General features: G+C 43.7%; 1 protein-coding gene across 3 annotated transcripts; it reads right to left on the bottom strand.

Annotated features, from left to right (window-relative positions):
* Positions 1-2,044: 2,044 nt before the first annotated feature.
* Positions 2,045-8,336, bottom strand: LOC140128365 (zona pellucida sperm-binding protein 3-like). 3 transcript variants are annotated; one of them, XM_072150019.1, is made up of 8 exons: positions 8,227-8,336; positions 6,713-6,831; positions 4,875-4,978; positions 4,611-4,788; positions 3,084-3,204; positions 2,919-3,010; positions 2,369-2,502; positions 2,045-2,273 (listed from the first exon to the last, which is right to left on the bottom strand). In XM_072150019.1, exons 1-8 carry the CDS (start codon positions 8,293-8,295, stop codon positions 2,059-2,061), a joined length of 1,032 nt encoding a protein of 343 aa, XP_072006120.1. In that variant the 5' UTR covers positions 8,296-8,336; the 3' UTR covers positions 2,045-2,058. The 3 variants fall into 3 exon arrangements, with proteins under 3 accessions (XP_072006120.1, XP_072006121.1, XP_072006118.1); XM_072150020.1 differs by lacking the exon at positions 8,227-8,336 and adding an exon at positions 8,134-8,163; XM_072150017.1 differs by lacking the exon at positions 8,227-8,336 and adding an exon at positions 6,982-7,557.
* Between the last annotated feature and the right edge of the window lie 14,932 nt (positions 8,337-23,268).

Genomic DNA, 23,268 nt, shown 5'->3' with positions numbered 1-23,268 from the left:
GGCTAAAAAATTCTATAAATAGTGATCAAAAGGTCCAAAAATCCTAAAAATGGTAGCATTGAAAACGTCATCAAAATTTGCACAAAATGACATCACCCACAGCTCCATACACCTAAGCATGAAAAAGTTATTATAGCCAGAAGATGGCAAGATAAAAAATAATCATTTTTGTACAGGAGGTTTTAATTCTTGTAAATGTATGAAAACATTATAAAACCTGTACAAATTTGTCATCCCCGTGATCGTACCGACCCAAAAAATAGAGTAGACTTATCATTTGGAATTTTTGTCCCGCTTCCCAGTACATGATATAGAATATTAAATACCGTTACTATGAAGTGCAGTTTGTCACACAGAAAACAAGCCCTCACACTGCTCTGTACATGGAAAAAAAAGTTATAGATTTTTGAAGGTGGGGAGTGAAGAATGAAAACGCAAAAACGAAAAAGGGCCTTGGCGTTAAGGGGTTAAAGAAGAAGAGGAGTAACACACATCCAGTGTAAAATATGTAATGTGGCTCTCAACTACAGACAGTCCCCAGATTACATACAGGATAGGTTCTTTAGGTTTGTTCTTAAGTTGAATTTGTATGCAAGTCGGAACTGTATTTTTTATAATTGTAACCCCAGTGGAAATTTTTTTTGTCTCTGTAACAATTGGATTTTAATAATGTTGGGTTGTCATAAGAACCAGGATTAATAATAAAGCTTCATTACAGACACCTGTGATAACTGTTATAGCTTTTTATTGCAGCCTAAGGCTAAAGTGCAGTAAATTACCAACATCTAAGAGCCGTTTGTAACGAGGGGTCGTCTGTAGGTCAGGTTTATGAGACCGCCTGTACTTTATAAAGACGTTTTGTATTATGTCACAGATGGAGCATTGATGGGTGCATTGGTGGCTCTGTGCACATTGTAGCAATGACCCAGGTAACATCCATACCAGCGGCTGACAGCGTATGGGAGGTCAATACTAGGGACTGAATGGCTGGCTTAGTTTTGGACTAGCCACGGATGTCACGGTAGCGCAGTCCTGGTGGAGGAGTCTTCCACACCCGTCATAAAGCAAAAAGGAAGGGTGGGGACTTTGTGGTGATAAAGTTCTCCTTCTGACGCTCCGGATGTAGGGGATGGGTCCTGGTTAAAGGGGAGGACTATGATGTTAGCAGTTTAGCCCGGACTCAAAATGGGAAACAGAGAAGATGAACCCCAGGGCTGAGCCTAGACTTATAGGGGGGATTTATCATTATAACGGCTCCTTACCACAGTTCTATTTCTGCTGTACTAAAATTTGCACTCCCACACCGGCTACTCAATATTCTTGCCGTGTACTTCCCATCGGTGCAGACAGCCGGTGACGTTACTCGGCTGCCTGCAAGTCTTGCGCATGCAGGTGAACATTGATGCGCGGCCGGCAGGTTACTTCTGCGGCTGGGCGAGGAAATCGTTCTCGTGAAAAGCGCGAGACTGTCTGCACTGATGGGCGTTACAGCACCCACACACCCAAGGCAACGCACATGACAGTGGGGACAGTCTACCATCAGTAAATCTGGTAAAGCATGGAATACATGTGACTCCTTCCGTTGTAAAGCTTTATCTGTTCTCTATTTGGTGCTCCTGGGAGCACTATTTGAGAGCTCCGTCCACAAGTGTGGGATAGAAGGAAGACGAACAGACGAACAACTAAGGAACTTATACCCTCACCTGTGTGCTGTGCAACATAAGGAAAGAGGTATTTGAACATTTTGGCAGTGACATTTTGAAAATCTAGTTGGAAAGACGTTGATGTGGCAAAAAAAACTTTGTTTAATATTCAGACTGTGGTGTTTTTGGACTTTCTCCTCCTTTTTCCCAGCGCTTTCCTTCTGACCCTAGTATTTTGTATATTGTCTATTGTATTTTAGTAGGAGGTTTAGGGGCATTTAGTTAATTCCGAGTGTTTTTTAATTAATTCTTTTATTGTATTCTATGAAAATTTGCCCTACAATCATTTACACTTCACCAACAGATATGAAAACTAAAAGAAACACAAAAGAAATCCACAATTATTTCGTTCCTTTTATTGAGCAGGTGCCACATTTTTCTTATACTTATTTCTCCAAGCAAAACCACAAGAGGATAATACAACCACCAAAAAAAGTCCTACTCCTGCTGCCACCCACATCTCTAGAGATGGAAGGGGAGTATTTAATGTCTTAAGGTCTCTGTGACTTTCTGGTCTGACGACATACAGAGGGCCAAGAGTAGTCACGTGGTGGCTGAGCTTATGTGGACCTGTAAGGAAGATGGAGAGATAGAAGACTAAAATAATAGAACTTTGAGGGTATTCAGAAATGTTCTACCCATCAAGATCCATCTGCAGTACATACCCCACAGGTCTCTTTTTTGGGGAAGCCTCCTTTGACTATTTCGGCTAAATCTTCTTGACTGGGTGGAGGACAAGACACAATTTTCCATTTCACAACAGCTGCAGATATTGTCAAGACCATCAACTGAATGCCACCTAAAAAATCATAAGGGGGTGAAAGTTTCCTAAAATCTCAATAATGTCTCAATGAATTGTTTTATAGACCACAGGGTCAGGATGATGGGTAGGCTATCGCCTATGGCACCACCCTGCCTCTCAACCTTAGTGGGCTTAGTAATCAACACAATGTGCATCTCTAAGATATGACTGATGCTTACTAGTCTTCAGGAAAGTTCTTTGTCTACCTCTTTCTGGCCTCAGAATTGCACTGAAAGAACAAGTCTTACAAGGTCTTTGCCTAAAGCTTCATCACTTCAAAAGAAAAAGCAGCCCAGAGATGTTGAAGAACCCATTATTTGCCTTGAGATCTGTAAAATTTTTGTCCCACAAACTCCTTCTACTTATCGTCCCAGTAAAACCCAAGACCTTATGGGCCATCTTCAGTAACTCACATGCCATTTGTTTTGTTAAAGGAGCAAGCCTTGCTTGTAGCATCTGGCACAACCTCAGCATCTTCAGCCCTCAGGACACAAGTGATGAAGATCTAGAAGACAAGGTTACTCCTCAAATCAGGACTTAGACTACAGCAAGATATTCTTCAAGGTACAGACACTGACCATGGGGTTATCCGGCCCAGCAAATCTAAAAGCATCAACTGTAAATTGTAACTTGTCTGGTCGTGGCCTCGGGGTTTTGAAAGCAGAAGATGAGTCCTCTAGTTTTCCATCCATCAAGCACCTGGAAAACACTCAAATTACTAATTCAAAATTTCCTAAGTAGGTCCATATAGTCAACACCAATACAAGTGATCAGGAACATGGTCAGCTCACGCTGTCAGTGCCATGCATAGTCCCATAGAAAAGAACATAACAAAATGGACTCTACCAAAAACATTCCACAAATGTAAATTTTCATAAAGACCGGCTTATCAGTTTTACCACATAACTGCCCCATACTGTGTGGGATGGTGGTGTACAGGGCTGGATTAAAGGAGGGGATCCCGGGGCTCCAACCCCGGGGCCCCACCACTTTCACTTTTAAAGGGGCCCCCACCAGTTTCCGACAGGCGGAAGTGATGGCGTCACGCTGTCAGCATCCAATCAATACATGCAGCTGTGTCTTCAGTGGCCGGTAGCTGTCTGAAGAATGAGGAAGAGCCTGCAGCGTCATGGTATCAAGGTAAGAGAAGGTGAGGTAAGTATAAAGTTTTTTATTTTGTGACTATTTTCTACAGGGGACTGGTGGTTGCATTCTGCGGGAGCTGGCAGACTATCTACTACGGGGGGGGGTGGCAGGCTATATACTTTCAAAAACATTGTTGGAAGGGCCCCCACCAGTTTGCACCCAGGGGCTCCCACCACCCTTAATCCAGCCCTGGTGGTGTGCTATGCAAAGTTTTCAGATTGAGCCCTACCCATTTTTTTTTTTATTACGTGCTCCACATAGAAGACCTTTTTGGGAAATGTAATGGCAAAACCACCTATTAACTAACCAGTAGATGTGGGTGAATTCCACAGTTAGTTTTGAAGTGCACGTGTTGCAAAATATCTTCAATGATGGATAGAAGATCTTGTCAACTTCACATTGTTGCCAGGAGTTATTCCGACAGCCATATTTAAGGTCGGGAAGGGATTTGGCCTATTATGGATTAATCAGCAGGAGCCATGTACGTCTTTTGCCTTCCTCGTGATAAATACAGGAGGATTAGAGGTTTGAACTTGATGGACCTACTGTGTAAGAAAAAACCTAGAAATACTCACCTCCGCTCCTCTTGATGTCTATCCCAGCGCTGTTCTCTGCTAGTCTTGACAGTGAGGTCACCTAGAAAAGAAACTTAAGACATCTCACGTGACTTCACCTACCTCTCCCATGCTTCCATACTCAGCAGCCCGGAGTGCCGGACATCTTGTCCCTGCTGTCCGTGCTGCTAATTATATGTTTTTTTTCTAGGTGATCCTCGGCATGTCAAGACTAGTGGAGGACAGCGCCAGGATCAACATCAAGAGGAGTGGAGCTGAGTATTTGTAGGTTTTTTTAAATTTTTTTTTAATTGGTTGATTTCCTTTAAGAGTTTGTTGGTGTTTAAATACGAATGTCAATCTCCACCAGTGTCAGATTCCACACAATACATACACAATATTTACCCGTTCTGAGTTATTATCTCATGTGATGGACTAGAACTTGCATCAGGAGACTGGGTCGCCACACAACGGTCTACAAATATCCGCATGGGAGCGTGGTTCTGTGTGTCCACCAATGCCTCTATGTGGAAGATGTCACCCAGTTGGAACACTGTAGATGATCTACGAGACCTCCAGTCATCTGAGAACATAGAAAACTCAGGTTCAGAAACTGGAATGCGTCCGAGCTCACCGAGGGCTTCACCTGTCTGTACGAGTCAAACGCACCGGTCATGAGTTGTAAGGTGAAGGACAACTTCTCTTCTACAGAAACGGTGGAGTGGCTGGGGATCCAGGTGGGTTTGATGGCGTCACTGCTCACGTTGTGATGTCTGAATAGAACAAACAAAGCAAACGCAAGTGATAAGCCCCGGGTCAGCGTGAAAAGCACAGAACACCGCAGGCAGAACGTCTAGGGAATCCTTGCTGTATGAAGTGAAGGGTCTCACTGTTATGATACTAGGTATGACAAGGTATAACCATGCAGACTCTGACACTGCTGTATCTCCAGAGAACTGCTACACATTACTCTGTACACAGCACAACAGGACACACCCCCAGTGCTGCAATCCTGGAATATACATCCATATTTCACAGTCCAGCTGCTACTAACAAAACACACCAAGGTCTCTCTACACATCTCTCCAGGGACAATACCTAAAACTGGCTACAAGGAGCACAGAGACCAGCAGTGTTGGGGACACGTCATTAATATTATCTTGAAATATTTATCCATATTTCACAGTCCTGCTGTTACTAACACTATACACAAAGGTCTAATCACACATTTCTCTGAACGTCATCGGGGGGCGGAGATCGGTTGCCATGACAGCTTTGGTCTTTGTCAGACCCGAGGCTGTCTGGATTGTGCAGATTTGTTACAATGAGCCAGTGGCTCATTGTAATGAATCTTGTGCAAAAATGCCATATACTGCAATACAGTTTTATTGCAGGACATGGTAGGTACGATTTGACCGTCTAGGGTTAATGTACCCTAGAGGGTCTTAAAAAAAAAGTTAAAAAAGTAAAAAAAAAAAAAAATTAAAAGTAAAATAACCTAAAAGTTCTATCACCCCCCCTTTCCCTAGAACTGATATCATATATAATCACAGACACAATAGGTATCACCACATCCCAAAATGCCGATCAAAATACGAAAACGGTTATATGAAAAAGTTATTAGTGTCAGAAGATGGCGATTTTTATTTCGTACATATTCGTTTAACTTTTGAAAATAAAAAATAAAACTTTTATAAATCTGGTATCACCATGATCGTATCAAACCAAAAAATAAAGTAGAGGCGTTATTTGGAGCGCAGAGGGAAAGTCGTAAAAAAAAGCTTTTTTTTCCAATTTTTCCATATTTGGAATGTTTTTCCAACTTCCCAGTACATGGTATGGAATAATAAATAATGTGACGGAGAAGTAAAATATGTTAAGCACAAAATAACATCTCACACAGCTCTGTACACGGAAAAAATTAAAAAGTTATGGATTTTTGAAGGTGCAAAAAAAAAAAACCCTGCATCCTTTAGGGGTTAATAGGTGGTTGTCTGGGATTAGAAGATCATAACTGAGGAATTACACGGCTCTTGTCAGATTCATTCTGGTACCTGGGCTCAATTCTAGTGAGGAGACTATGGCTAAGATGTAATACCACCAGGAAACCTGTAGCCTAAGGTGGCGATATTGAATGAGAATCATATATGAAACCATTAGGACATTTCCCAAAAATCTTCACAACCATCTGGTAAATGCCCTTCTTCTACAACACAACACATATAACAGAATAACACATAGATCCTGACCACCAGCCCCCGCTCCTCAACTATGAGAGACCACATGATACAGATGCTTCCATGTCATCAGAACGCGACTCCAAGTGGTTTGGTCAAGTTTCCATCAAAATTAAACAGTCGCTGATAGAACAGATAAGAAAACTAGTATACAAGGATAATGACTCATCTCAGAGAGACAGTATATACTCATGAGTACTGGCTGAAGGTGTATGAAGCACACAGTGAGGACCTTCACTACTAGTCATCCACACAGAGCCAAAGACACACCTGGGGTAGAAGCACTTGATTGGGACCATGGCAGAGTTGGACCTAATAATGGTGGATCTCCTGGAAGGCGATGGGTTGTAGAGCAGGAATGTGCTGTAAACTAGGGAGTCCTCAGTCATCTAAAGTACAAAGATTGAGACCCCCAGGGTTAAAAAATACTACAAACTTCAAAAATATTTACTTCTGGAATAGAAATTAAACAGTCAAACAAACACATGCAAAAAATGTTTTAGGTCACACAAGTTAGGTCACTGTACTCAACCACTTACCTCCAGGCGAGTCCCACATTCATGTAGCCCATATTCAAAGACCACTGCAGTGTCTGAACTTGGAAGACCAGGTTTACAGGTCAGGGACCCAAGGGTTAAGTCTGAAGTTCTTACTAATTTTCCATTTCCATAGAAGTCTTTCCGCACAGTAACCACCAACTTCTCCGGATGACACTGCAAGGCGATAGGACCTGGTGTTGGAGATGATTGTGTAGGATCAAGGTGCCCAGAAAGACTTCTAGAGGAACTATAGGCAGGGACCGACTGAGAATCATCAGGAGAATATGATCTCAGGGAATTCCACCCAAAGACAGAGGGCACATCCCCCCAACCCATCCCTCTAGGGGTTCCCCAGCCAGATATAGAGTGATATTTCCTCCACCATAAGTCTGACTGACGCTTGTTTTTGGCATTTATTCCTTTAGAATAGAAGATTGCGTGAAGAGTAAAAACCAACAAGAAGATCAAACTCTCTCTCCTCATCCACAAATCCATCCTGAAGGATCTCACATAGAGCCTCCAGCAAGAGACCAGATTATAGGAAACCACCTCCACCTGATAAGGTCCGCCTACCCCTCCCACTGCTGAGTAGAGGTGTTCAGGTTCTCATCAGGGTAGTTGATGTAGTCTTTAAGCCAAAAAATTGGAATGGATTAAAAAGATAAAGTATCTTCAATGTACCTTCTGTTATGATCCACCCAGATGTCCCCAAACTGCAGCAAAAGCAAAACAAAAGAACAAGAAGTCCAGAGTCTGAGGCCAAGTTCACACGTTGCTTTTTCTTCAGACGCAATCCAAAGGCTCCAATGGTGATCAGATGTTGAGGCAACATTGCATTTCCATCGCATTTAGCAAACATGGCGGAAGCTTCAATATCTGATCACGGTTGGAGCCTTTGGGTTGTGCTTTAAGAAGAGAAAACAACGTCTGAACCTGCTGAAGAATTGCTCACAGGATTGTCCTTGTTTGGTCCTTGACCACTGCAGAAACAAACACTCAAAATGTCTGTTTTTGCTGCAACTCGCATACACGTCTCCTACTGTAATGGGATGCACCGGATGAAAACTTATGGTGGTAGACCCTGGAATATCCCTTTAAGGAGTAGACATAGCTTGCAGTGTATGTGCACTTTCCTTTGGGTTCAGTCCTGACCTGTATCCAGCACATCATATGTTACAGTCAATATAATATAATATAATTTGCTTCCTTCAACAATTACTGGATATTCGGGGACCTTGCACAGACCTTCAGCCAGAATTGGATGTAACAGTAAGGGTGACATGAAGGCTGATGACACGTGTAACGTGCAGACATCCGAGCACCTCAAGTGGAGCTTTCATCTGGTATTTTATCCACTGGATTCCCATCCCTGAGACTGGAGCGCCAGCCGCATGCACTGGTCAGAGATTTCCCCCAGCATGCATTGTGGTGATGCCATTGGTGGATTCCCTCTCTGTACTCACCACCATCATGGGAACCTATCACTGGGATTACATTGAGATGCACATAGCATCTGCTGGAATTGTCTAAATGTGTGAACAGGATACAAACAAAACTTATTGTCCTAGCCGAATATGGGGGTCTTGAAATCTGGTTGAATGGAGCGGACATTGTGAGGGGAATAGTGACCCATGGGGATGATACCTGATATAAAGAGCGGCTTCTAGTGGTACACGACCAGGAATTGTGACTATTTCCTCCTCATGCCACCTTCACACTATAGCTGGCATCCATTTCTGGAACAGGTTATGTTGCCAGTCTATGCCAGGAAGGTCCCCCCAGATATATAACATGAGGCAGCGTCTGGTGTGGTGGAAGTATCAATGGTGAAATGTTGATGTCCAAGCTTTCTTTACCCTCCACGTGGCCCGTGGTTTCCAGAAGGCAGCGCAGAGAATTGTTATGTCCGGAGCGGCACAGTCTGGCCGGGTTCAGACGCAGAGTTTTTAATTAAGATTCATCGGCCACAGGGAGGAGCTTGACCTCACTGCTTTGCGTTAACATTTTATTTACAGTATATTGTGTTCATGTCATCGCTATGTTGACATTTTGCAGTTTTGTTTCTTGTTTTTTTAAATAATTGTCATTTAAATTGTTGTCTGGCAGATATATTAATAGCAAAGTATCCGTTTTTTTCTAAAGGAGACCTTTAACGGATCTATTAAGAAAAAAACGGATGCCTCACTTTTTGTAAGTCTCAGTTTCTGTTATTCATTATTTTATAGCCATTTTTATGTCCTCTGCTTTGGCCACTTAGTAGATCCATGTGCAATCTCCACCAGGTCAGAGCTGTAGACCAGGAGACTGCTGATATAGTCTTCACTGGACGTCCACACTGACTGCCCACCGCCTCCTCCATGTTCAGAGTGCTGGTGCCGGGCAGAAAAATCCCTGAGCCTGGAGAAGATGGGGAGATTTTCATGATTCTCTGACTTACAATGTTACAGAAAATCCCCAAAATCCCATCTCATAGACTTGTTTTTCCAGTATTTTCTGTTTGGCCTAATTCTGTGCTTCTTCCTGATAATTATCTCTTTGGGATTTTTGGAAGATCCCTGTAGAATTTTTGAATTGTTCATATAGAGATCATCGGCTCCTTCTTTCTTATCATCCTGTTCTTATATCAAGTCAACACACATCTATATCCATGTCATTTTGTAAGCCAAGATATTTTCTGGGAGGTTTTGGAGCAGAGACCATGCAGGTACTTGTGTGCTTTTTAAGCTCTACCTTTCAAGTGGAAATTCTACAATAATGTAATAATGTGATAAGCACAATTCATGTTACCATTAGGGCTTGTTCCATTAGAAGATGAGACCACTGGAAGACAGTAGGACCTTGAAAAGCAACTGAGCCAACACTGGGAGCAGAAACTAAAAAAACTATTTTAGCTGTAGATAGAAGACTCTTCATATTGACCTAGTTCTATATGTAGCCGCAGTGTAATGGAATGAATGATCTTTTTTATGCGAAATATGAGGAGCAAGTGTAATGACCTGTCTGTTCTCTGTAGACCCACTCACCTTGGACTCTGTATATAACATGCGGCTGAAATCATTTTATTTTCCATTCCCTTACAAAAATGGCTGTACCATTATACAAGCTCTGACACCTCGTACATATTGATAGGGAAAAAAACTGTTCCAGCACCAAAAAATAATAACTTCCTTTATTATTACATTTTAAAATAGCAGACAAAGGATACTGCCCCCCTGCCAGATTGTAAGCTCTTGTATCACACCCTCATCCTCATAGACTGTAAGCGCTTGTGTCCCCCCTCATCCTCATAGACTGTAAGCTCTTGTGTCCCCCCTTCATCCTCATAGACTGTAAGCTCTTGTGTCCCCCTTCATCCTCATAGACTGTAAGCTCTTGTATCACCCCCTCATCCTCATAGACTGTAAGCTCTTGTGTCCTCCCTTCATCCTCATAGACTGTAAGCTCTTGTGTCCCCCCCTCATCCTCATAGACTGTAAGCTCTTGTGTCCCCCCTCATCCTCATAGACTGTAAGCTCTTGTGTCACCCCCTCATCCCCATAGACTGTAAGCTCTTGTGTCCCTCTCATCCTCATAGACTGTAAGCTCTTGTGTCACCCCCTCATCCTCATAGACTGTAAGATCCTGTGTCACCCCCTCATCCTCATAGATTGTAAGCTCTTGGGTTCCCCCTCCTCATCCCCATAGACTGTAAGCTCTTGTGTCCCTCTCATCCTCATAGACTGTAAGCTCTTGTGTCTCTCCTCATCCTCATAGACTGTAAGCTCTTGTGTCCCCCTCATCCTCATAGATTGTAAGCTCTTGTGTCCCTCCTCATCCTCATAGACTGTAAGCTCTTGTGTCTCCCCTCATCCTCATAGACTGTAAGCTCTTGTGTCACCCCCTCATCCTCATAGACTGTAAGCTCTTGTGTCACTCCCTCATCCTCATAGACTGTAAGCTCTTGTGTCACCCCCTCATCCTCATAGATTGTAAGCTCCTGTGTCACCTCCTCATCCTCATAGAATGTTAGGTCTTATATCACCCCCTCATCCTCATAGACTGTAAGCTCTTGTGTCACCCCCTTATCCTCATAGACTGTAAGCTCTTGTGTCCCTCCTCATCCTCATAGTCTGTAAGCTCTTGTGTCACCCCCTCATCCTCATAGACTGTAAGATCTTGTGTCACCTCCTCATCCTCATAAACTGTAAGCTCTTGTGTCCCCCCTCATCCTCATAGACTGTAAGCTCTTGTGTCCCTCCTCATCCTCATAGTCTGTAAGCTCTTGTGTCACCCCCTCATCCTCATAGACTGTAAGATCTTGTGTCACCTCCTCATCCTCATAAACTGTAAGCTCTTGTGTCACCCCCTCATCCTCATAGGCTGTAAGCTCTTGTGTCTTCCCCTCATCCTCATAGACTGTAAGCTCTTGTGTCACCCTCATCCTCATAGACTGTAAGCTCTTGTGTTACCCCTCATCCTCATAGACTGTAAGCTCTTGTGTCACCTCCTCATCCTCATAGACTGTAAGCTCTTGTGTCCCTCCTCATCCTCATAGACTATGTCACGGGTGCTCCTGTGACCCACATCCCATGTTGCAGGCGCACTTGTGCCCCTCTCCACTGCCAGGGACCCCCACCATCTTCCTTACCTTTCCGTGTTCCAGCCCTGGCTCCCGCAGCCCGGCTCTCGAGTCCCCGCCTCCTGGGGAGTGCACATGCCGGCTTCTAGAGATTTAAAAACTCACCGCGCAGATAATTGGTGCTGGCCGGCCGCCTTCTCTGTTAAAATTCCAGCCCCTTCCTGTGTCCCCTGCCGGATCTTTGTGCTTTATGCTTGAGAGAAAGATGTATTTCTTGCATTGTGCGTTTAGACTGATTTCGCGTTGTGACCTTGATTCCATTCCTGACTTTGCCCCTTTGCTACCTGTCCTGACCTCCCACTACGTCCCCCGACTCTGATTCTGTGCTCCCTGTCCCCAACTGCGCTCCGGCCTCATGACCTTGTACTACACCTTGGCCCCCACTGCAGACAAAGTCACGCCTGTGGAGAGACCTGGTGGTACCACGCCACAACAAGTCCAACCTGCTTTGCTCCACATAAAAGCGGGTTAATTTTTATAATGTTTACACTAAATTTTTCATTATGTGATTCTTTTTGCAGCTGGAGGCCAGTGATTGGTTGGGGACTTTGGAAATCCCCAGATCTGGAAGTTTATCAATATTTCCTCCGGCTGGATTTCTGGGTCTTTCTACTGAGTCCTTCAGAGAGCCTTTCTCTCAGCTCCTGTCAGGAGACAGGACCAGGCCTCTCTTTCTTCTATGAGAGACCAGCAGCTTTGTGTGCTATATTACACATAGGCTGCATTAGGATAGCAGCTTAAGCAGCCCGAGGTTGTGGCCAGACCCTAACTACAGGACCAGGGCTGAGGTACTCTCCCAAATGAAGCTACACATCCAACCAATCTCCTGCCTCATGGACTTCTGCAGCAAAGAACGTTTACAGACTTTTACCTGCTGCTTCATTGGACTCTGTTCCATCAAAGAGACTGTGGGTTTTGGACAACAATTCTGTCTCCATGTCATCCCTGAATACAGGCATTAGCCCCGTCATCACCTAGCCAGGGATCCATTACATGTATACCAGGAGTGTCCATGTGGACTTCCCCTCTTCCTATATCCCCTGGCCCTGATGGACATGGATGAGGCCTATTCTCCTGAACTAAGCCACCCATGACATACCTGGTGAAAGGCTGCACTGCAATCCAGCCAGTCAGGTGCCAGGGAATCAAGCTGCCCCCCCCCCCCCCACTGCAGTCAGGCTCCAGTGGATGGACGTTGCACATGTAGCAGTAGATTAGACTAAAAAGGTGTAAGTGCCTCTGTTCAGCCAGCAAACAGGGAAAGGAACCCTATCTACTGCACTCAGTCCCACACATGGGTCCCATTTTACAGACTGAACAAGTTTGTAACCAATGGACGGGTAAGTAATCTCAATGTTTGTTTCTTAGAGACTTTTGAGTTCCTTTTAATGTCCATGTCGGACTCCTTGAGCTAAGGTCTAGGTAGCACCAAGGGAGAGACATTGTAGATTTCCTCTCTTGGATCTCATCCCATATATTACACACAAATTACTTAATTTACTGTTTCTTGTCATTGAATCTGAACCAGTGATTGTGGGCTCAAAAAACCAGTTGATATCCACTCCAATAATAATAATCACAGGAGACAAGTAGTATATAGAAGTCTATTATCTATATACAGATTCTTATCTTCTTCCATTACAGATTCTGTATATTTGGAACGAAACACAGATCCCAGAATTCCTTCTTCTTGGATTCCAGAACCTCAGTTACTTAAGGTTTCCCACATTTTCCATTTTGCTTGTATTTTTCGTAATGACTTTGGTCAGTAACTCTGCCATCAGCACGTTGGTGTCGACCAGTCGGCAGCTTCATTCTCCAATGTATTTCTTCCTAGGCCACCTTGCTGCTACCGACTTACTGATCGCCTTGTTCATCACACCTTACATGCTACATGTGGTGTTGAAGGAAGGGGCCACCATTTCTTTAGGCCCTTGCATCATTCAGCTCTTCTTGTTTTGTGTTTCCGAGACTGTAGAGTGTTTCATCCTCACGGTGATGTCCTATGACCGGTACTTGGCCATTTGTGATCCTCTACGTTATAGTTCCATTATGAGCGCAAGGTTCCAGTATCAACTCATGTTCTGGTCTTGGTTTTTGGGTACCATGACCTCCATCATTTTAGCTGCACAAATCTATGTTCTTCAGTACTGCGGCTCCAACATCATTGACCACTTCTTCTGTGATCCCATTGCTCTTCTGGAATTATCTTGTTCTAGCACTTACATTGTAAAGCTGGAAGATTTGATCATTTCTGTAAGCGTAACCTTATTTCCTTTTGCTTTTATATGTCTCACATATTTTTGTATATTTTTCACCATCTTCCGAAGGCCGGCACACGTAGAGAAGCACAAGGCCTTCTCCACCTGTACATCACACCTGCTCGTTGTCTCTTTATTCTACGGTTCTTTACTTTCGGTTTATGGAGCTCCTTCTCGTAACTACTCCCCCAGCCTCAATAAGGGTCTTTCTTTGCTTTACACCTTTATGACTCCATTATTTAATCCCATCATATACAGCCTAAGGAGTCAAGAGCTCAGGTCAGTATTGAAACAGCAATTGAAAAAATGGTGCAACCGAATGTGATGAGAATGGCAAATGGTGAATGGAAGGAAACATATTTTCAACAATTCAAAACTTTTGGCCATTCCTTCCGGCCACTTACTATGATCATTGGCATTTTCCTCTCCAATCACACCTTCAGTGTCTATCACTCAAACATCACATCACATTGCCCTCTTTGTCAGTATCCTGGAAGCAGTGCTGTACTTACTATCTTAATCTGTCATTTTTCAGTAGTGGTATGAACTCTAGGGATAAAGATGTAATACTATACAAGGCATTGGTTCGGCCTCACCTGGAATATGCCATCCAGTTCTGGGCACCGGTCCATAAAAAGCAGGCCCTGGAGCTGGAGAGGGTTCAAAGTAGAGCCACAAAAAGGATAAGGGGTATGGAAGGTCTTAGTTATGAGGAAAGATTAAAACAACTAGATTTATTTTGTCTGGAAAAGAGACGACTACGAGGGGACAAGATTAATTTATATAAATATATGAATGGTCCATACAAAAAATATGGTGGAAAGTTGTTTCAGATTAAATCAAATCAAATGATGTGGGGGCACTGTCTCCGCCTGGAGAAAACATGGTTTAATCGGCAGAGGCGACAGGGATTTTTTACTATGAGAACTGTCACTCTGTGGAATAGCCTGCCTCAGGCGTTGGTCACAGCAGGGACAGCGGAGAGCTTCAAGAAGGTTCTAGATGGATTTTTACACCTAAATAACATTGATTGTTATGCTATATAGAATTGTTTCCCCTAAATCTCTTCCTCATCAAAACCCTTCCCTTTCTTGGTTGAACTTGTGTCTTTTTTCAACCTTATAAACTATGGTCAGGTGAGTTGAGGCTGTGGACTCTGGACGGCGGTGCAATAAATTGGGGAGGGGGACGTGGAATGATCTAAATCCTGCTAATTAAGGTTTTCCACACAGTTTATCTTCGGTAACACATTGCTGCTTTAAATGTCTGTGCCTCCTTAAAAGTCCCCCGCAGGTGCTTTGGCTGCACAATTAAAATAATTGTATCATTAATCGCAACATGCATCAGTGAAAAATTTTAGGGTGGTGTCATACATAGGGTAGAGAGGAGGATTTCAGCCCAAAAACTCAAACTCAATTGTCAAACAACAACACATCAATGGATCAATGGATCTAGGGGGAATCAAGATCAAGTCTCAATTGCATCAAGTAGCGATGGCATCACAGATTGATGGGGGTGTGAACAGCCGGTGGCAGCATGATAACATATACAGGGTTGGTACAACACAAGTCGGCAGTTCTTGACTGGATGGCATGGTAAAACAAATAAATACTTAAAACTCTGTAGGGCCCTTTAATATTAAACCCCAACAAATGAATAACCCAAGAAAAACGCCTCCTTCTTGCTAGGTAAAAAAGTGGTCACAATTTCAAAAACTCTTAGGCACTTGGTTAACATCCGTTCATGCGGCTCGGCTGCTGTATGCCAGCTGGACTCCCGACTTCTCCTCCACTTTCACCTTTCTGCCACCAGCAGGACCGTGTACTCTCCACGGTACTGCGACCACCACCCAACAAGAAGAGAGCCTGCTCAATCCCATCCTGTATGTTGACAAGAATATATCCATACCAATATCATTCAATATAACACATCCACCTGATGAAAACCTAAGCTGCAGCCTCCTGGCCAGCATGCGGCCCTCTGGCACGCCCAGAAGATGTAGGAATGGCCTAACAACCACACAGCAGGCCTAGGACGCACCACACTCAAAACACCTGAAAAAGCGGATATAGCAAGCAAAACACCTCAACCACCCAGCCCTGGGTGGCCCTGCCCTAGCTGCTTCCGTGGCTGCTCCAATACGTAATAAATGGGTCCCATAGCACATGAGGTCAATCCCAAGCACACTTAGACACTTACAGAGCAGCGCCTGGAACTGATACCACGTAAGTTGAGGCCCCGGGGGAAGAGGACTTAAGATGCCATGCTAAAGTAACCAGACATGCAGGACCCCCCACTGACACTAAGCAGATCCATGAACCCAACGACACATCCTCCCTCAAAAGCCCACCCGGTCGAGAAGTTGAAGGAGAAACTAGTTTGCCTATACAAAAAGCCCCAAAAAAGGCAAGGCTAAAAGTCGTGGTAAAAAGCAGGGACTCGTGAGTAGAGGAGCAAACTTCGGAACATCCCCTAATCAAATCAAATAACAATGCAAACGACAATGGTCTGCGGGCATCCCCAGGAACCTGCTCCCTACGTCAACTCTTCAACGCCCCGTCAACCCACCTCCCTCAGACCCACCAGGTAATCATGGGTAATCTTTCTCCCCAGCTACTGCCAGCCAAGCTCCCGACACCTTACCATACTGCTGCCAGGTTGCAGGAGCAACAGAAATCATGGGGCAGAAATTTGGATCTGATGCAAAGGGCCGAGAACACCCTTCATGGACAAACACCAGATGAGAGCAAACCGTGGAGTTGCCCGGACCTACAAACAAAAATATTGTCCAAATAGTGAGTGACCGAACGAAAACCAGTTTCAAAATGGACCACCCACTCCACAAAGAAGCTAAAAAGCTCAAAATGTTTACACGAGATGGAACAACCCATGGGAAAATAGAAAGAGAGACACAGGTGGCGCCCCTAGTGCAATATGATACTTAAAGAGATATAATTGGGATTATGAAGTCTGCTCACCTTGTGACACCTTGTGTCTAGTGTGTTGGAGCAGAGGTCAGAAGTATAGTAGAGAGGCTATGCAGCGTCTAACCGGGTTCCGGTACAGAGTAGTGCCGGATAGAACAGTGGTAGAGGTATGGTGGCAAAAATACCAGGTTAATATAAGATGCGCTTCCCAAATTAAAGATGATCCAACATGTACTGCTTGGGTTTGATGAGGTTTTTATTCGGGTTATAAAATGGATGGCCCAGTATTTTTTGCCACCATACCTCTACAACCCACGGGAAGGCATGTATCATAATAATACAAACCATCCACGCTGCAGCCCAACAAGTGATAACAATCTAGGTGCACCGGCAACAGCCGGAAAACAGACTCAATGGGGGTCATTTACTAATGGCCCGATTCGCGTCTTCCCGACGTGTTACCCGAATATTTCCGATTTGCGACGATTTCCTCTGAATTGCCCCGCGATTTTGGCGCACGCGATCGGATTGTGGCGTATCGGCGCTGGCATGCACGCGATGGAAATAGGGGGGTGTGGCCAAACGAAAACCCGACGGATTCGGAAAAACCGCCGCATTTAAAAAAAAAAATGTGTCGCGGAGCTTGAACTTACCTTCACTCAGCCTCGCTCGGTGTATTCCAGAGCGTTCCGGGGAACTTCAGCGCAGCAGCGACACCTGGTGGACATCGGAGGAACTACCTTAATGAATCCCGGCCGGACACGAATCCACCGCAGAGAACGCGCCGCTGGATCGCGAATGGGCCGGGTAAGTAAATCTGCCCCAATGTCTGACGTAGCCATCAAAGCACCCTCTCCAGCCTCCCGCAGCAGGAAGACCGCCCGGTCAAAAGGGACATACGACACAGGCGCCTGCTCTGGCAGGGTCTGATCTTCTTACACACTGGATTAAAATCCCGATTTGGCTCTGGCAGTCAGAGACTCTGGCCTCTTAGTAGATTTGGAAGCAATCTCCACCAGGTCAGATCTACAGAGCAGGTCTCTCTGGATGAATTTTGTGGACTGAAATCAGCACAGGACTACCACATCATAATTATATGAAATATATTATTAGAATTTGTTGCAGTTAGCTCCTTGCATCAAATATAACTATGATTCTGCCTGTCAGGTTCCAGGGGTAGTTAACCCACTGGACCACCGCAGACAATGACATAAGCCGACACCTGTGACCGGAGTCTGAGTGGCACCCGGTTTTCATCAGAGCCCACCGCAAAGCTAGTTGGACTTGCTGCGGTGACCAACAGGTTGTTCCACAGGTGCAACTTTGTCGGCGTTGGCTGCCAAGGGGAGGTACAGAACCAGATGGCAGGTTCTTGGTCAGGGACAGGCAGGAGGTCAAGACAGGTGGCAAAGGTTCAGGGTCAGAGGCAGAGCAGAGGGTCAGGGCTGGCAGCGGAGGAGCATAAATGGGAACAGGTGTGGTTCACAATGGGAAATCACACTAATCACAAAGTTCGTGGGAAACAAGCTTTTTTTAACCCCTTCCACCCTTTTTCGATTTTGCGTTTTCATTTTTCACTCCCCACATTCAAAAATCTGTAACTTTTTTATTTTTCCATGTACAGAACTGTAAATAAAGTACATAAAGACTACGAGTGTTTCCCGACAAGGCTGGATCTTGGAATTTTTTCACAGAGCTGTGTGACGGCTTATTTTCTGCGTAACAAATTACACTTCAAAATGGTGGTATTTAATATTTCATGCCGTGTACCAGGAAGCGGGAAAAAAATTCCAAATGCAGTGAAATTCGTAAAAAAACGCATTTGTGCCGTATTCTTGTGCGCTTGGATTTTACGGATTTCACTGTGCACCCCAAATGACATGTCTACTTTATTCTTTGGGTCGGTACGATTACGGGGATACCAAATTTATATAGGTTTTATAATGTTTTCATACATTTAAAAAAATTAAAACCTCCTGTACAAAATTTTTTTGGGGGATTTTGCCATCTTCTGGGGCTAATAACTTTTTCATACTTTGATGTATGGAGCTGTGGGTGGTGTAGTTTTTTGCAGATTTTGATGTCGTTTACATTGTTATCATTTTTATGACTGTATGACCTTTTTATCACTTTTTATAGAATTTAAAAAAAAAAATTAAATGGCAAAAAAGTGCCATTTTCGACTTTGGGCGCGTTTTTCCGTTACGGGGTTAAACGCAGTGAAAAAACGTTATCATATTTTGATAGATCGGACATTTTCGGACGCGGCAATACCTAATGTGTTTATGATTTTTACTGTTTATTTATATTTATATCAATTCTAGGGAAAGGGGGGTGATTTGAATTTTTAGGTTTTTTTATTATAATTTTTTTATTTTAACTTTTTTTTAATTTTTATTTTTACTATTTTTCAGGCTCCCTTGGGTACTTTAACCCTAGGTTGTCTGATCGATCCTATCATATACTGCCATACTACAGTATGGCAGTATATGGGGTTTTTACTACTCATACATTACCATGTGCTGACAGCACATGGTAATGAATGGGTTAACCCGAAGTAGCTTCGGGTCTTCGTGAGGCCCGAAGCTACCATGGCAATGGATCGCCGCTCCCCGATGACGTCACGGGGAGCAACGATCCACGGAAAGTGCGCGCCGCCGTCATTTTGAAGCGGTATCAGCGCTAATCAGCGGTAATCAGCGGTGCCATTGCCGGCACCGATCGCGGGTGTTACCGGTTGATTTCTATTGGTGGCTCCAGAATGTTTTCTCCATGAGCAGATGTTTCCACGATGTGACTTGTTGTCTACTAGGTTTCACCACCACCAATATCCACATGATATGGCTTTATCTCATAGACTGCTTCTGTATCCTTGTTTTTCCAGTATATTCTGTTCTGTATAATTCTTTGCTTCTTCCTGATAATTATCTCGTTGGGATTTTTGAAAGGTCCCTGTAGAATTTTTGAAGTGTTCATATAGAGATCATCGGCTCCTGCTTTCTTATCATCCTGTTCTTATATCAAGTCAACACGCATCTATATCCATGTCATCTCTTTACCTACTTTGTGTAAGCAAAGATATTTTCTGGGAGATTTTGGAGCAGAGACAATGCAGGTACTTGTATGTTTTTTAGGTTTCACCCGCTAGATGGAAATGCAATTTTAAATAGATTGAAATTGAGAAATGTAAAATATGATAAGCGCCAGTTCACAAAACCGTTAGAGTAGGTTCCATTAGAAGATGAGACCACTGGAAGACCTGGACCTTGGAAAGCAACTGAGCCAACACTGTGAGCTGAAACTAATAAAGTATTTGGTGATACTTCATCAGAGAAGAAGCCCCACCAGCAAGCGGTGGACTAAGGACTCTATGGTTTGACCTTGTTCAGAGGCAGCCTGGTTGTGATCGAATGGATGACCCGTATTTTTAATTAGAGAAGGTCAAAAAGGTGTCGGTGCTGCTGTTCAGCCGACAGACAGGGACTCAGCATGATGAAAGGAGTCCTAACTATGGCACTTGTCCATGGAATCTGACCAGAACATGGGTCCGATGCCACAGACTGAGCACCCTTGTATGATGTGCCACACAAAACCAGTGGACGGGTACAATGTTGTTTCAGAATCTTGTCATCTCAATGTTTGTTTCTGAGACACTTTTGAGTTATTTTTGATGTCCATGTCAGACTCTTTGAGCTAACGTCTAGAAAACACCGACTAATGATAAATCTCCCCCATGATGTTTCTTGTCATTGAATCTGAACCAGTGATTGTGGCATCTGTAAAATCCTGGTAATAACCAGATGATATCAACTCCAGTAATAATATATCACAGGAGACATGTATCATATAGAAGTCTAATTTATGTATAAAGATTCTTGTCTTTATTATAGATTCTACAAATTTGGAATCAAACACAGATCCCAGAATTCTTTCTTCTTGGATTCCAGAACCTCAGTTACTTAAGGTTTCCCACATTTTCGATTTTGCTTGTGTTTTTCGTAATGACGTTGGTCAGTAACTCTGCCATCAGCACGTTGGTGTCAATCCATCAGCAGCTTCATTCTCCAATGTATTTCTTCCTAGGCCACCTTGCTGCTACCGACTTACTGATCGCCTTGTTCATCACACCTTACATGCTACATGTGGTGTTGAAGGAAGGGGCCACCATTTCTTTAGGCCCTTGCATCATTCAGCTCTTCTTGTTTTGTGTTGCAGAGACTGTAGAGTGTTTCATCCTCACGGTGATGTCCTATGACCGATACTTGGCCATTTGTGATCCTCTACGTTATAGTTCCATTATGAGCACTAGTTTCCGGTGTCAACTCATGTTCTGGTCTTGGTTTTTGGGTACCATGACCTCCATCATTTTAGCTGCCCAAATCTATGTTCTTCAGTACTGCGGCTCCAACATCATTGACCACTTCTTCTGTGATCCCATTGCTCTTCTGGAATTATCTTGTTCTAGCACTTACATTGTAAAGCTGGAAGATTTGATCATTTCTGTAAGCGTAACCTTATTTCCTTTTGCTTTTATATGTCTCACATATTTTTGCATTCTTTTCACGATATTCCGAAGGCCGGCACACGTAGGGAAGCACAAGGCCTTCTCCACCTGTACATCACACCTGCTCGTTGTCTCTTTATTCTACGGTTCTTTACTTTCGGTTTATGGAGCTCCTTCATGTAACTACTCCCCCAGCCTCAATAAGGGTCTTTCTTTGCTTTACACCATTATGACTCCATTATTTAATCCCATCATATACAGCCAAAGGAGTCACGAGCTGAGGTCCGTATTGAGACAACAAATGAAAAGATTGTGCAACCGAATGTGATGAGAATGGCAAATGGAGATTGGAAGGAAACATATTTTAGTGCCTTCAACACTATTGGCCATTACCTCCTGCCACTCACTATGATCATTGCCATTTTCCTGGATCTCCACCTCCCTCTCCAATCACACCTTTAGTTTCTATCACTCACAAACCATCACAGCACCTTCTTGCTCCCTATATGTTGGTGCCCTGATAGCAGAGCTATATCTACCATTAGGCGAGTTGAGACTGTGAACTCAGGGTGATGATGCAATAAATAAGATGGAGATCGAATGAGTTAGGTTCTGCTAATTTAGTTCTTTTGCATGTTTTATCTTAAAAGTCTCTCCTTAAAAGTTCAGCAGCCCCTACTTCCACCTCCACACTGCTTTGGTGCAGCACTTGCAGTCTTGGGTTATACCATTAAATTCTTTTTCTACTTGATGTGACACAAAATGTGATGACACAAGGCCATGGTGTTTACACTTCATCTTCTGGCTTATGCCAGGCACGTTTTACTCTAGATCACCACTGCTGCCACCGTAATCTGCTAATCCACATTCTAACAACCTTACCCCCTAACAATGAAAATGAGGCCACCTCTTGCAATGGCACCCACATGCAATTGCCAACATCATCATCTTTATCCATGAATGTCTGGTTGTCACTTATATCATGCTCAGGCTGGTGACAATGTCCATGACCACTTGCCCTAAAGTAGGACAATGTAGACTTCTCCTCCAAAACCGTGGTGTACTGCCGACTGTCCTCAATCTGCTTGTCCTCATTCTTGGGTGAGGAAAGTTGGTGGCAGACAATTTTTTTTGCCAAACAAAGGCATCATGATTTAAAGAAGGGTGGGGGGCAAGAGGTGGAGCCCAGATCTTATTTCCAAGTCATGCTCATTAAGTCTGGTGTCTAAAGAACCTGCCAATTCCTGGCTCCATGTCTCAGATGTTACTTAAAATGATGAGAAAAACTAGGCCAACCACTCCACGACTGCAGAACCAGAAGATGACACTGGCTGAATATCACCACCGTAGACTTACTAAATAATACCCCCACACGGTGAATGAATAATACCAGTATACCATAGATGGGTAACACTCCTAACTGTAACCACCACCATAGAGACTGAACACCAACACTTGTAGCATCATAGGAGACCTAAATTGTACCAAAATGCAGTGGTTGTGGAAAGAGGGGGAGCTGACATTGGGGAGGTGGACATACTGTACAAATGGACACAGAAGGCCCCTTCTGTATGACACAGGAGGATATAGGGTTACCCATCACTGAAATATATGATACAAAATATGTTATGAATCACATTTAAAACACAATGAAGGCGGCAGATGAGATTCTTCTGAACAATTAGGACATCCCCTTAATCCCCCACCATAACCCCCACTAGGTACAGACGCTTAGATTGTTACTGCTTACAAGTCCAGTAACTTTTGGGATTCCCAGCTTCATAATCCTCTATGATGCTCCCAGCAGAAACTCAGTTTTAGTTAAGTCCGATTGAATTAAAATACTGGATGTGCATTTTTTTTATATTGTGAGGTTTATATACATTAAAACATATTTACATTAAAGGGAACCTACCACCACGAATCTACCTATAAAGGTAGATCGGGTGGTAGGTGGATGTATGGGACGTGAGGATA

The sequence above is a fragment of the Engystomops pustulosus genome, chromosome 4 (genome assembly GCF_040894005.1).
Source record: "Engystomops pustulosus chromosome 4, aEngPut4.maternal, whole genome shotgun sequence".
In the NCBI taxonomy this organism is placed as follows: Eukaryota; Metazoa; Chordata; class Amphibia; order Anura; family Leptodactylidae; genus Engystomops; species Engystomops pustulosus.
This window is presented reverse-complemented; position numbering and strand designations above follow the sequence as displayed.

Bases quoted from the DNA above. Each gene is read 5' to 3' on its own strand.
- LOC140128365 (XM_072150017.1), bottom strand. From the start codon at position 7,476: ATGGATTTGTGGATGAGGAGAGAGAGTTTGATCTTCTTGTTGGTTTTT. The intron at 4,789-4,874 runs GTGCGTTTGACT...CTATGTTCTCAG, and splicing joins CACCTTACAACTCATGACCG to ATGACTGGAGGTCTCGTAGA. The intron at 3,011-3,083 runs GTCAGTGTCTGT...CTTGTCTTCTAG, and splicing joins CTGGGCCGGATAACCCCATG to ATCTTCATCACTTGTGTCCT.